Source organism: Magnolia sinica, chromosome 7 (genome assembly GCF_029962835.1).
Source record: "Magnolia sinica isolate HGM2019 chromosome 7, MsV1, whole genome shotgun sequence".
Lineage (NCBI taxonomy): Eukaryota > Viridiplantae > Streptophyta > Magnoliopsida > Magnoliales > Magnoliaceae > Magnolia > Magnolia sinica.
Genome location: NC_080579.1, coordinates 88,477,334 through 88,491,948, shown reverse-complemented (window position 1 = coordinate 88,491,948; position 14,615 = coordinate 88,477,334). Strand labels below are relative to the sequence as shown.

General features: G+C 39.5%; 1 protein-coding gene across 1 annotated transcript in view; it reads right to left on the bottom strand.

Annotated features, from left to right (window-relative positions):
* The window catches only part of LOC131251635 (probable cyclic nucleotide-gated ion channel 20, chloroplastic), a 95,103-nt gene that overhangs the window by 64,494 nt on the left and 15,994 nt on the right, over positions 1–14,615 (bottom strand). The window contains exon 7 of the mRNA XM_058252480.1: positions 8,580–8,861. Within this exon, the coding sequence (XP_058108463.1) occupies positions 8,580–8,861 (282 nt within the window). The remainder of the gene's footprint in view (positions 1–8,579; positions 8,862–14,615) is intronic.

The window sequence follows — 14,615 nt, the reverse complement described above, 5'->3', positions numbered from 1 at the left end:
TACAAGCAACTTAAATGGGGGAGGTGTGTTTTCACTTATAAGCAATGTTCGTGGTATCATTTCATGTATCGTTGGCTGGGGATACGGAAACATGTATCGATATAGCCGATATTATTGCGGATACCCGTAAATGTATTGTTGACTAAGGGGAACATTGGGGAAACATGAGGAAATGATGGAAGTTCTCAATGAAACTTCAAGAGATGCTACACATATTTGCATATTTAGGAATCAAATAATTGCAAAAAAGGAACATACATAATAAGTTTCTCTTCAATGGGAGTCTAAAAGCATGTAACACTGACTCAGGGAAACATTAGACAAACATGAGGAAAATGATGGAATTTTTCAATGATACTTTAGAAGATGCTAAAATGCACACATATTTGTATATTTAAGAATCAAATAATAACGAAAAAGACACATATTTGCATATTTAGGAATCAAATAATAAGCTTCCCTTTAATGAGGCCTAAAAGCATATATCGTTGACTCGGGGAAATGTTGGGGAAACATGGGGAAAATGGTGGATCCATCCATCCATCCAACCATCCATGCATGCATGCACGCACATACATATGTACAAACAAACATGCATGATCTATCCATCCATGCATGCGTGCACACACAAACACACACACAACTAACCATCTAACCATCCATCCATGCATACATACATACATCCATGATCCATCCATTCATCCATCCATGCATGCATGCCTACATATACACAGTGTTCGAAATATCGGTATCGCGTTATGTATCGCACTTTTGGGATACAAATACGTATCGGTTATCGCATGGGATATATCGCGTAATGTATCGTTGTTGTTGGAAACATGGGAAAATTGGTCGATTTTTTCGATGAAACTTCAGTGATTGTTAAAAAACACATCAACACACACTTATAAATCAAAACATTACAAAAATACGTGCACATAATAGGTTTTCTTTGTATGGGGTCCTAATCTATGTGTTGTCTAACTGAATTGATGCAAGTATATTCAAAGTTCATTCATATAATTTATAAATATAAGAAGACGTGTGGAAACACAACCAATACATTACATACATGTTTGATTTTATGTTTGGACATAAGGATTGCAACCGATTTGCGACCAAGCGGGAAATTTTGATTTTTTTCAACTTTCTGCAACTCGGCCCATCTCCTCCAAATCTTAAAATTAAAGCTCCCAATCCATGAATTTGTAACAATTTGATGCTAATTTAACATGGTTTACTGGAAGAAGAAAAAAAAAAGGTACGAAAATTGAAAATGCTCACCGAATCGAACATGTGAGATATATCGCACTACTTGCGAGTTTCGTATCGCACAGGTGGGATACAAGATATACCATGGGATATATCGGCCAATATCGTCGATATATAAAACACTGCATATACACACATACATGCATTTCATCATACAACCATGCACCCATAAAAAAATGAAATGGAATCTTTTTTAATAAACATATTTTTGGCAATATTGATACATTTGCGACATTATCAAATATCGCCATTACATTGGCAATACAACGACACTTGAAATTTACACAGTAAAAAATATTGGCGATATTGATGCATTAGATATACAAGCGACAACAACCTTTGAGAAGCAAGAAAGAAAGAAAAAAGGCTATACAAGCAACAACTTGATTTTACATAGTAAAAAATATTAGCGCACATTGGCAATATCGATACATTGGTGATACTTAGTGATATATCATCAATACTTGAAATTTAGGATACCACAAGTATTATCGGTATCATCGAACTGGAGATATGGATAATATCATATAGGGTAACAGTCGGATTTTTTTAATTTGTTGCATGTGAAGGAGATGCACAAGGTCTCTCTCTCTCTCTCTCTCTCTCTCTCTCTCTCTCTCTCTCTCTCTCTCTCTCACCCGTCCCCTAAGGATGGCATCACCACAGGCCCAAGAGCTCCACCCCTACTCAGCACCACTCAAGCCCGACGCCCAAGCACTCCTCCCCTACCATGTGCCACCCGAGCCTGGCACCCTCACTCAGTGCCACCTGAGCCCACCACCCACACACAGCACCCTTGCTGGTGCCAGCAATAGCCGTGGCAACAGCAGCCACGGTTGTTGCTGCCCAATGCAGCAGTTGGTGCCACAGCCCCACTACTATTGCTGCCCAATGCAGCAGTTGGTGCTGCAAACCCATTGCCACTCCTCTTCCTCTTTCCTTGGGATTGACTAATGGTAGACATGGCTACTTGTTTTTAGAGTTTAGAGATGGGTTTTCTAAAACCTGAGAGAAAGAGAAGAACAAGAGGAGTGGACCTTGAGTGGGCCTAGAGAATGAGTTAAGAGGCTTGGTTTTTGTATCTTGGGCTTCTTTGTTGAGGCTTATTTTGGATATCTAATCAACAATGTAAGTGCCATCTAAAAATAACACCCTAATTTTCCATTATAGAAGTGGGGCCAAGATTGTTTTCATGGATCTCATTTTGGTTGGAACAATCCACTGAAAAATAATGGCCCAGATTTCCATTATGGAAGTAGGGCCCACTGTTCAATAATCTAGATTGTTTTTGTGGATCTCACTTTGGTTGGAACAATGGATTGCCAAATAAAACATGTTCCAATGGCTTAATCAATGGTCAATGTGCCATTGGATTTTATTGGATGGATCCTAATCAAGTTAAAAGCGTGTCCCACCTAATGAGCGGAGAAAACTGGCATGAGTTGTTTAATACATAGGCCCTCTTTTGTGGCCCACCTGACAATTGGCTTAGCCTAAAAATTGGTTCAAAGATTCATCTAAATGGGCTCAACCCAATAACGTATCTTCCGCCAAGCCTTTTTATGTGATTTGAAAATTTTGGAGCAATTCCCTACTCCAAGCTTTGTTTGGTGTGAAGACAAAATTACTTACCTATAAGTTGTAACAGACTTACAGGTTATCCAATCACAAAAAAAAAAAAAAAAAGAAAAAAAAAAAAGAAAAAAAAGAAGAAGAATAAGAAGAAGAAGAAGAAGAAGAAAGAAAGAAAACCCTACTTACCTATGGCTAACTAACTTCTTACATCCAAATAGGAAACATGTAAGTCACTTTCAAGTTACAACTTAAAAACTAACAGACATCCAAACTACCTTAAAGGTTCTTCAATATCTTGCAATAAGAAGGGTCTTTCTTGCTTGTTTCTTTTACGAGAAATAATGCAAGAAGAACAACAAGAGAACCCTTCTTCTACCCAAAGGTTTCTGGAGCCTTGGTTCGCCACTCCAAGGAGAGTAGAGTTGTACTCTTTGGCCATGGTAGAGGAGCTTCCCAAGTTGTTAGACCTTATCTCAAACTCTCATTCCTCTCCATTATGAATTGTAGAAATATTCCAAGTATGGGAATTTGGATCCTATAGGGAGCTATAGGACTTAGAATATTTGAGAGGCAAGATCCATGTCTTGTAGCAAGAAGCCTATATACTGTGGAGGAATCGTAGAGTTGTAATATCTTAGAATATTTGAGAGGCAAGATCCATGTCTTGTAGCAAGAAGCCTATATAGTGTGGAGGAATCGTAGAGTTGTAATATGAGGAGAGGTTAGGAGTGTTCTAAAAGGTACGAAGATAGGGGATGATTGACAAGTGGCATGATCTTGGATGTTAATGGGGTGGCTTGAGTGTAAACTGAGGAAACTCTAAGGGTCATTAGGATTTACGGAAGATTGTACGAGGCTTCCAAGGCTTTGGGATTGAGTGGCTAGCATTGAGACACTTGGAAGCATCTCATGACATCGAGCAGGTTAGTTTTGGGATTTCACTAACCAAGTTAGTTAGGGGAGGGGGTAGTTTTGTAAAAGATGGTAACTTAGGGGCAAACTAAGGCTTCAGGTATTTTAGTAAAAAGTTGGTCAAAAGGTCAAAGGAAAATGGAATTTGGGTTTTGGATTTCTATGCAAGGGCATGGATGTCATTTTTAAAATTGCTTTCTATACACAGTCTAGTCAATTTTTCGATCATAACTTAGTTTTCGGGCATCAGATTTAGGTGACTTGATGGTGCTGGACGCATGCATGTTGCTAAATGGTGAAGTAAGATCAATCAACAAATTAAATTAAATAAGCAAAATCACACCAAAATCATCAAATATCTTAAGAATCCATAATGCAGAGGCATTTTCACATTGGAAAATGGAATTTGGGTTTTGGATATCTATGCAAGGGCGTGGATGTCATTTTTAAAATTGTTTTCTATACACACTCTAGTCAGTTTTTCGATCATAACTTAGTTTTCGGGCATCAGATTTAGGTGACTTGATGGTGCTGGACGCATGCATGTTGCTAAATGGTGAAGTAAGATCAATCAACAAATTAAATTAAATAAGCAAAATCACACCAAAATCATCAAATATCTTAAGAATCCATAATGCAGAGGCATTTTCACATTGGGCTTGAGTGGGGTCACTTGTGGGATACAGGGGCACACTCGAGGTGGGTGACTCATGCGATTTGGGGCCCATAGGGGAGGTCTCATGTTCGAGACTCCTTAACAGGGGTGATTAGTGCGCATTTCACACCAGGCTCGAGTGGGGTGGCCCGTGGGATGCGGGGACACACTCAGGGTGGGTGGCCCATGTGATTTGGGGCCCACGAAGGAGGTTCGGCCGAGGTCCTAACCCATGAGATGTGGGGCCTGGGCTATGAGATAAAGGGATTAATTCGCCATACTCTAACAGTTTGAGCTTTTAGAGCAAGTGGTTAATTGTCCTGTATCAATCCAACATGAAACTATGAATAGTCTAGGCCACAGTTAACAAACTACGCCATACATGATCATTGAATACTAGAAATTGGGATCTAATGGATGTGAGAACACCCAAATTGCATATGAATAAGCCTATTTCAAAAGGGAGAAACTATTACTACCTAGGGTTTGCTCAATTAGAATGTAGGCTCACCTAAGGTTCAAGGAATTTGGAGAAAAGGTGAAATTAGGGTTTAAACGATTCAATTGGTTTAGGGATTTGGGGGTTTGGGTATTACTTGAGGGGAATTAGGGATTTGAGTGGTTGGAGGATTGGGGTTTTAGGTTAATTAGGAAAATTGGGATCATGGAGTTTTGAAGATTTGGGGAAATTTTAAAAGTATGGAATCTAAGGTTAGGGTTAGGGTTTTAGAAGGGAATTTAGGGGTTTTGATGTGGGGTAAGAGAGAATCCAAAAGGGAAAAGGGCTGGACCGTACGGCCAGCCTAGGGGCTCACATGTGTGGGTCGTTGGTTAGGGTTTTGAGGTCCTCAATGGTTGGGTTCAGTTGGGGTTGAAGTTGGATGATGAAAAGTTGAAGAAAAAGATGATTTGAATGGATATGGAAGAAGAAAGATGAAGTTTTTAAGGAAATATCTCTTTTTGGATAGAAAGGAAGAGAGGAGGAAGATGATATATGTAAGCCTCGCACCTCCGTTGAATAGGAATGGAATCACACCATACCTAATCTCCAAATCGCATGGAGAAACCTTCGAATCATATGAAGTAAGATGAACTTTGAAATTTCATAAAACAATAGTATAGATAGGTTCACATGCCCCCCTTTTCTCTTTTATAGTCACAGAAAGAGACTTTAACAAAAAACCTCTCTAAGGAAAGAATTCTCATAAAAAAACCTATACCTCAAGTAAAACATAAAATAGTTCAAAAATAATAAAGTAAATGACAAAAACTACTCAATATATATATGAACTATCCTAAACTATTCTTAGCCAATGGGGTGGTCCATGATCAAGATGGACCACGATCAAGAGTGGTCTAAAGGTCCATTGTGCGTGATCTAATGGTCCGATCGATGCGTGCACTCAATCCAACGGACCAAACACCTTAAGAATGTAACTCACATGCATCTTCCTAGTGTAGGATCTTCGAAGATGCATTAAATGCATGTGGGGTCTTCAAAATGGTCCACTTGGGGCCCACGTAGTGGTCATCCATCTAAAGAAAAACAGATGATTATCTCCTCCTCCTCTAGCAGACCCTGAATGGTGCTCTAATGTCCTCATCACTTGATTGGATAACTAATGATTTTGGTTTCGTGGGAAAAAATTTCTAGGGGTTAGGGAGATGTGAGGTCCACAAGATAAGTCAAAATTTAGTTCTGCAAATGTCAACAAATCTCACACGTTGTCCAATATTTCAATCATAACTTCGCGCTTGCATATTGGAATGAGCTAAAATTAGGCTCATTGGAAAGATGATTTGATCGGCTATAATATGGACCTATGGATCGAAGAATTTAAATTCTAAAAACTCAAGAAATCAGAACTCTAAGTTGGAGCAATATCGGGCCTTGGGAACGGAAAACCTCTATGCATTCAAGGCCCCTTTTTTGTTGGTCACGTTCTCAGAAGACAAAAAAAAATTAAAAAATTTAAAAAGCACAAGAAAAAACCTTTTTCATGCCCAGGGAATTTTCCCAAACAATGGGTGTGGGGGGCCCTAGCCATGGCCAAGGCAGGTCCCCCACCTACTCTAGTGAGCTTGGAGGTCCTATTTCTCTAGTTTTAGATGAGATTTTGGGTTAGAAAGTTTTAGGCTTAGTCTTGGGCTTGAGGATGGGTTGAGCTTAGGTTTGGGTTGAGCATGGTTTTGGGCTTCCATAGCAAAAATTCTGCAAATTTGTCACCTTGATACAATGCAAGACTCTGCGATGAATGGGTTAATTAGCATAAGCACTCTGTTGAGTGGGGAGTTTATACAGCGGCAAAATGGTATAAATGCCCTCACCACAAAATTTCAAAAAACTAGAATGGATTGGTCATTGTAATCTCGTTCTCATTTTTTGAAGTTGATGCATGGTCCCACCACATTTGGCAACCAAACATTTTTTTAATGAAAAGATCATAGAAACTTTATTAAGCCAAAAGCATTAGAGCAAGCGAATCAAGTTGATGTAGGACAATTAGCCAGTTACTCTAAAAGCTCGAACTGTTAGAGCATGGCGAATCAATCACTTTATCTCATAGCCTAGGCCCCACATCCCATGGGTTAGGATCTCAGCCAAATCCCCCTCGTGAGCCCCAAATCACATGGGTACCGCTTCACATGGGCCGCCCACCCCGAGTGTGCCCCTGCATCCCACAGGCAATCCTACTTGAGCCCGGTGTGAAAATGCCCTGCATTACAAGTTCCCAATACAAGACGCTTGTTAACGTCACTCTCAACAAGGTTAAACAAAATGTTTAGCTTTCAAGCAAGGGCCCTAATTTCATCGAACACAAAAACCAATCCCATGGGTCATCTCCTGCTTTCCTAGCGCGATCAATTACACAACAAGATTCACCTTTGACAATAACTTCCCCAAAAAACTTTGAACCGAAAATGCAAAGGGACCCTCTTAAAGAGATCACTATCTTCTGCACATTTCTAGGGGGAGGGGTCTAAAAAAGACATTTCGCACATCACAGAATTTCTCCCTTGCCTCTTGGAAATATATGATCGAGAAGGTTGAATTTTTATTCTATTTAATGGGTAAAAAAGATGGATGTTGGCTCGTTCCTAGAAGTGGAACACATATTCATGAGAAATCAACATCTTAGACTCGAATCTTCTTAGTTGGTCATGATGGTGGAATTTTTTTATGGCGTGTATTGTTGGAATTATTTTTCTTCATAGTAAAGGTGAAAACGATCAACTATTGGATGGTTAGGATATGGACAAAATTGGTTGGTTGGGATATTGAAATTTTTTATTGCGCATGGTCTTTTAGAAATTTGCTTTTATGGCTCAATTACAGGTGGAAATGGTCGAGTATTAGAAGGCCAAGATCTGGGTCAATACAATGACTACTGATATGTCAAATTTTAGATCGTTGGAATCTAGGGCCACACACCAAGAGCAGTGGGCCCATTCGAGCCAATGCAGGTAATGAGTCCCACTTGGCAAGGGGGATGGTGGACCGTCTCATCCTTGCCTTCCAATGCGGAACAATTTGCAGTCCACTAGTTTACAATGTTGATTCCAAGAAAAAAAGTCCCAAACAACATAGAAGTAGAAAGAAGAAAATTTCCAAGAAAATTTGTAAAGTCTCAAATAAGTGAAATTATTTTACTTGGAAAGTAACTTAAAATGAAAATGACACTTCCTCTCTTTTTATTTCCCAAGCTCCCAAATAGGACCTTAGGTCTTTTCCACAATTCGAAAAAGTGATTTGGAATCACATGGACGTCGATAAGAAAAGCTCACTTTTTCCTAAATGGTATTAAAAAATGGCTACATTACAGTAGTAGTGACCGTTTCATAAAGGTGGTGCTCGTTATGCAATATGGGGCCCAAATTATATATATATATATATATATGGCCCATAACGCCTGCAATGGGCCATTATGGGGCTGATACATTTCTTCCTTTAAAAAAATAAAATAAAATTTACTGTTACGGGGCCATAATGGCCGTTACGGTCCATATCATAATGGCCATAAGGCTGGCCATAACAGCCCCCATCACTGCTATTGAATACCTTGTTTTCCTTAATTTAGCAGAACCTAATTTTTGTAGACTACAACTAAATTAATAAAGAAGAAAGCATCCAAAGGAAAGGAAGATGTAGGAAGTATAGGAATACCTGGAAACCCCAAAATAAAGAGTACATATATCTTGTAACAATACTTTGCTTTGTAGAAATAAGAACGACTTGTTGATAAATTCCATAAGAGAAATGACCATGATCAGTAACAAAGCAATCATTCGCATTCTCGTTGGTTCGCCACAACATCCAAGCATCAGCATGTGATAGATTGAAGTCTTGGATATTTTTCCCATCCCTGCCGCAGTCTATGAATATTTTACAATCTTTAAGCTTGCCATTGGATTTGGAGCAGACATCTCTAAGGCACTGATTTACCCTCTGAGACAAGTTTGCAAAGCATTAAAATTAAAAACACATTTATCTCTCTGCATGCATAATAACAAAAACAAACAGCAAACTGTACATCAAATCAAATCAATGTTGAAAAACCATATAATAAAATCAAAGATATAAAATACTGACAGGAATCATATTGTAACACATTCCTAAACAAAAACAGGATAGGAGTCTGACGAATCAAAGTGAAATGTGGAATTTTGTGCATCACCTTCAAGGGTTCATGGAAATTGCATTAATTTTGTATGAAGAAATACATTCTTCATGACCCTTTTACACAATTGCAAAAATGATACAAGATTTATGCAATGATATGTTCTCCGTCAACGTATTCTTCAACTGAAAACACAGGTAAACACTGTCAAACCATTGCATAGAAATGGTTTGATATGTTGTATTGCTCATTAAGACCCCATGAAGAAACACATTCTTCACATCCATTTCAAAATGCATCCCAATGATGAGATGAACTATTTAAGATGAGAAAAGGCGGTGTAATTTGAACCTCCGTGGGAATGTAGATAATTCAATGAAATTATTATTGCACCTGTCTCTTTGCATCACTAATATCTACACCAACAATACCAAATTGATTTATTCCTCCGTTAGAAACTATACAATGAATATAATTACAGAGACTACTATAAAGTACACCTAGGCACAAAGAATGAATAAAAATAAGAACCATGCATTGCATGTATTTCTATTAGGGAGCCTCAAATTCTATGTTACTATGTTACAATCCTATTGTTCCAGCGAGCTTCATGACAGAAGGGCCGCCCTTTATAATCTTTGCTGGAGAGGGTCCTGGGGGGCAATTTTGTCATGTAAAAACCACATGGTTTCCTTGTTTGGGTGAAACTTTTGTATTGGAGTTTTTTGTTGGGTTTGAATAAGATTCTTTCTTTTTGTTCCCAATTTAATTAGGGTTTGAGAACACTATATATGAAGTGTTCACAGCTTTTACTCGTAATCTTCATATGGTTAAATCTACTTCGATTGTCTTCACCCATGGTCATAGTCACTTTCATGACGAACCATGTAAATTCTTGCGTTGTGTTATTTTCCTTATTGCTTTCATGTTTTTCAACCCTATGATTGTGAGTTTCATAATATTTCATACCTATTCAAATAAACATGAACATCAAAGCCAACAAAGGTGGAGAGGAATGATATGATTGTTGGCACAAGAATATGAAAAGTGTTTTCGGGTCTCAAGTTTATACAACTGTGACACATGGTTTGGTGATCCAGGTGTGAGAATATTGTGTATATGGGTTTGTGTATGGGTTATTAGTTGTAATATACTATGTATAGAGAAGCTCTAAATAGACTTCCTTGTATACTCTTGTAGAGTGGTTATTTAAACCCACCTTCGGGTTGAAGAAATACAGAAAAACATTATCCAGATTCTTGAGTTTACATGGTATTAGAGCGAGGTTTCTGAATTTGCAGCATGACCGGCAGCCCCCATCAAGATTCCATCGGCCCTCATCAATTCCGGCGGCCCCCATTGAGATTCTAGCGGCCCCTATCGAGATTCCAGCGGCCCCCATCGATTTCAGCGGCCTCTCCAGATCCATTGCAGCAGATTCAACAACAGCTCCCAATTTCTTAAGTCCATTGAAACCCATCTCTGGCCCGCTACCTCTGTCTTCACATTTGGATCCATTGATTTGAGATCTGTTGAACCCATCAAGTCGATTATTCTCCATCGACGACAGCGGCTCTACCTTTGCTCGTCAAATCCGGTCCTGCTCACCCAGAAATCAGTGGTACATTTCTTCTTCGTGGTTTTTCTTTCTTATGGCATCCATGAATCCCTCCAATAAGATCAAAACTATCCATGTTCGGTTGGATGGGAAAAAATTTTCCTTATGGAAATTTCAATTCAAGCACTTTTTAGCAGGAAAGAGCCTCTACGACTATGTAGATGGTTCTACGGGCAAACCAAAAGATGAAAAGGAACTCCTATCTTGGACCACAAATAATTCGAAGGTGGTCACTTGGATCCTTAACAGTGTTGAGAGCGACATTGCAATTAACCTTACGTCATTCGAGACTGCATCTGAAATATGGGCTTACTTGAAAATGTGTTATCAACAATCAAATCATGCCTGTCGCTATCAAGTAGAGTCTGAGCTGTCAAAATTAGAACAAGGAACTCTGAGTATACAAGATTTCTATTCTAAACTTACCTCCCTTTGACATGAGATTCAATTTATGGATCCAGTTATCCCTGCTGCGGCGGTAAAAACAATAAAGATACTTCGCGACACAAGTAAATTGATGCAATTTTTTTTATAAACTCCATTCGGAGTTTGAACCAACCCGAGCCGCTCTGATGAACCGGCCTCAACTTTCATCTCTTGAGGCAGCTCTATCGGATTTGATGGCAGAAGAGACACGTTTGAAAACCCTTGCTTCCATGAGCGAGGTTGTTCCTGATGCTGCCTTCATTACTCGCAATTATTCAAGAAAGTCACGAGACATGTCGAAAGTTAAATGTTTTGAATGTAATGGATTTGGTCATGTGGCTATTCGTTGTCCCAACAAGAAAGCAAATCTGAAACCCTTTGGACCAAGTACTATGTTTTGTCGCTACTGCAAACAAGAAGGACATGATATAGCCAATTGCCCAACTCACCCTCCCCTATCTCCTCACTACCAGCGACGTGGATGTGCATTTCTGGCTCCCTCTGCCGAGAAGCCTGACTCTTCATCTATGGCCCCATCAATGCAGCCTACTCTACTTTCCCCAGAATGAATTCAACAAATCTTTCAAGCGATGGGTTCTTCAGGTTTGATAGGTAATATTGATCGTCTAAATCTTTGGTATATTGACTCAGGGGCATCTAATCATATGACTATGATGGGGACATCTCGCGCACATGCACACCTCCCTTACACACGTACGCAAGGAGGGGGGCCCCACCTTCTATATGGATCGATGACGACATCCATGGAGGGCGTCCTAGTTAGAGGACTGTGTTTTGGTTCCTTGGGGTGGACCCAATCATCATGTGGATCCCATCATTGGATCTCATGATTGTGGCCCACTACCTAGGTGACCTAGTACTTTGGGTTTTGCTTATTATTGTTATTAAGAATATCATGGACGGTTTAGATTGCTTTGATTAGTTGTTATTTTTTATTACTTTGTCTTTAAGTAATAGGTTGCGCACATGGCGCGAGTTTTGGGGTATAGGGTTTTATTATAAATAGGCACCCCTTGTAGTCTTTTTTTCTCAATGGAAGATTAATAAAATTTCTGCGTTTTTTCTACTCCTCTGAGTTTCTGAGTTGTGGAAATCCAATTGGGTGTGAAACCCTCCCTTCCTCAAAAGGCTGACTACCGTGGTGCGAAGCCACACCTATCCGGATTCGCCCCCACCTTTCTCCATCCATATTTCTCCTCCTACAATCATCTACGCTTCAAATCCATCCTCTATTGCAGCCATTTTTCTCTCTACAGCAGATTTCCAGAATCTTTTCTTATAGGAGGGTTGAAACTTCTACGGAGCACCACGCACAAACTGTGCATCGGATCGAGCTGAAATTTAGGGGTTTTGGAGTCCACCCCTGGCCGACCAGGGCCGAGCTAGCTTTTTTCTGAATAGTGGGCCCCACGTGCGGCCGGGATCACACGCACGTGCGTCTGGGCCATTGTTGCTGTCTACACGTGCGGTACTTCTCTGGTTCATCTCTCTCTTCTCTGTCACTCCTCTTTCACCCAAAATCCCTAAACCTAACCCTAAATTATTCAAATCCTCAATTTTATGCCCTTTCTTCAACCTTAGGGTTCCCGAAATTGAAATTTCTAAATCCCTTGGATTGGGAATTATTTTTGTGCATGTGTAGATGAATTTACCCTCCTTTGATTGTTGTTTGGCCTATAATTTTGATTGATCCGGTCCTAGCATGTGTAGGCTTGGATCCGCATAAGATTCCCCTTGATTGAGTGATTGAACTTTTGTGTGGGATCTGGAATTTTGTGTAATAGTTTCTGAACTAACGTGATCTAAAGCCTGAATATCTTGCACATCATGTTTGAATTTCATGTCCTGCATCAGACTGGTAACCCTTGTCTAACTGATTGTGTCCCCTATAAAGGAAAGGGTTCCATCTACACTGCGATTGGAACCATTTACCTCTCTCTCATATCGGGTCCTTGAAAGTCTCACCTTCATCATCTCGTAATTTCTTCCTTCGTAAATTGTTTTATGTTCCTAAATTATCTGCTAACTTGATTTCAGTTGCCCAACTAGTAGAAAATAACTGTTTGGTTTTGTTTTCTCGGTCTGGTTGTTTCATATAGGATTTGGAAACAGGGAAGCTGATTGGGAAGGGCCATAAGAGAGGAAGGTTATTTACTTTGGAGTTCGATCCCGGAGTTGTCTCATCGCGTTGTTTCTTTCTTCCATCTTCTCATGATATTTCTTTTGCTAATAAATGCTGGAAACTTTAGCATAGTCGTTTAGGGCATCCAAATTCTAAAAATATGTTTTTCTTATTTAGATCTGGTCTTTTAAATGATGAAATCAATATTAATCCCATTTCCATTGATATGAACTGTGTTAGTTGCAAAGTGTGTAAATCTATTGCATTGCCATTTTCATTGAGTAACTCTCGTACTCAGAATCTGTTTGATCTCGTTCATACTGATGTTTGGGGTACATCTCCCATTATGGCTCCTGGTGGTTCGTTGTATTACATCATCTTTGTGGATAACTTTTCAAGGCACACTTGGATTTATTTCATGAAGCACAAGTCTGAAGCATTCTCATGTTATAGACAATTTTCCTCATATGTGGAGACCCAATTTACAAAGAAAATTAAAATTTTACGATCCGACTCTGGGGGAGAATATATGTCTTCCGAGTTTGAGACTTTCTAAGTTTAAATGGTACTATACATCAGCGAACGTGTCCTCACACACCAGAGCAGAATGGAGTAGCAGAACGAAAGAATCGGCACATTACTGAGGTAGCAACTACTATAATGGAATATGCACGTGCTCCAAAATTTCTTTGGTCTAAAGCAAAATCAACAGCTGTGTATCTAATCAATCGATTACCTTCCAGTGTATTGGCCAACCAGAAAACTCCCACGTTCTTCCTTCATGATAAAGATCAAGATTATAGTCGGTTAAGAGTGTTTAGATGCATTGCTTTTGTTCATATTCCAGAACGAGAACGGGATAAAACTCAGTCTCAGGGCAGCTAAATGTGTAATTCTTGGATATGGGGAGCATCAGAAAGCGTATCGTTGTTATGATCCATGTGCTCATCATGTTCGTGTGTCTAGACATGTCACATTTTTTGAAAATTTACTATATTATAAAGTTGTCCATGCATCTCCTTCAGTTACCATTGTTCCATCTTCCATTTCTCATATGTCATCATTTGAAGAAAATCATTCTCTGCCTCCTTCTCCCACTCCTCCTTTGCAGGTCTACCAACATCGTGTGAAGCCTATCTTTCTTGGGTCCTCTCCCTCATCTGCTCCTGCTTCCGATCAGGTATCCTTTTCTCCCACAATGCAGGTAACTGTCCCACTTTCCACTACGATCCAATTATGTCGTTCCAGTCGTCCGTCTGTTCCTCTTTGTTGATTAAATATTTTTGCCTCTCATCATGCTTTATTTTCTGGATTAGATTCTTTGGTTGTACCTACTTATTCTCGGGCATATACACAACCATGGATGATGAGATTCAGGCACTCAAGGAGAAGGCT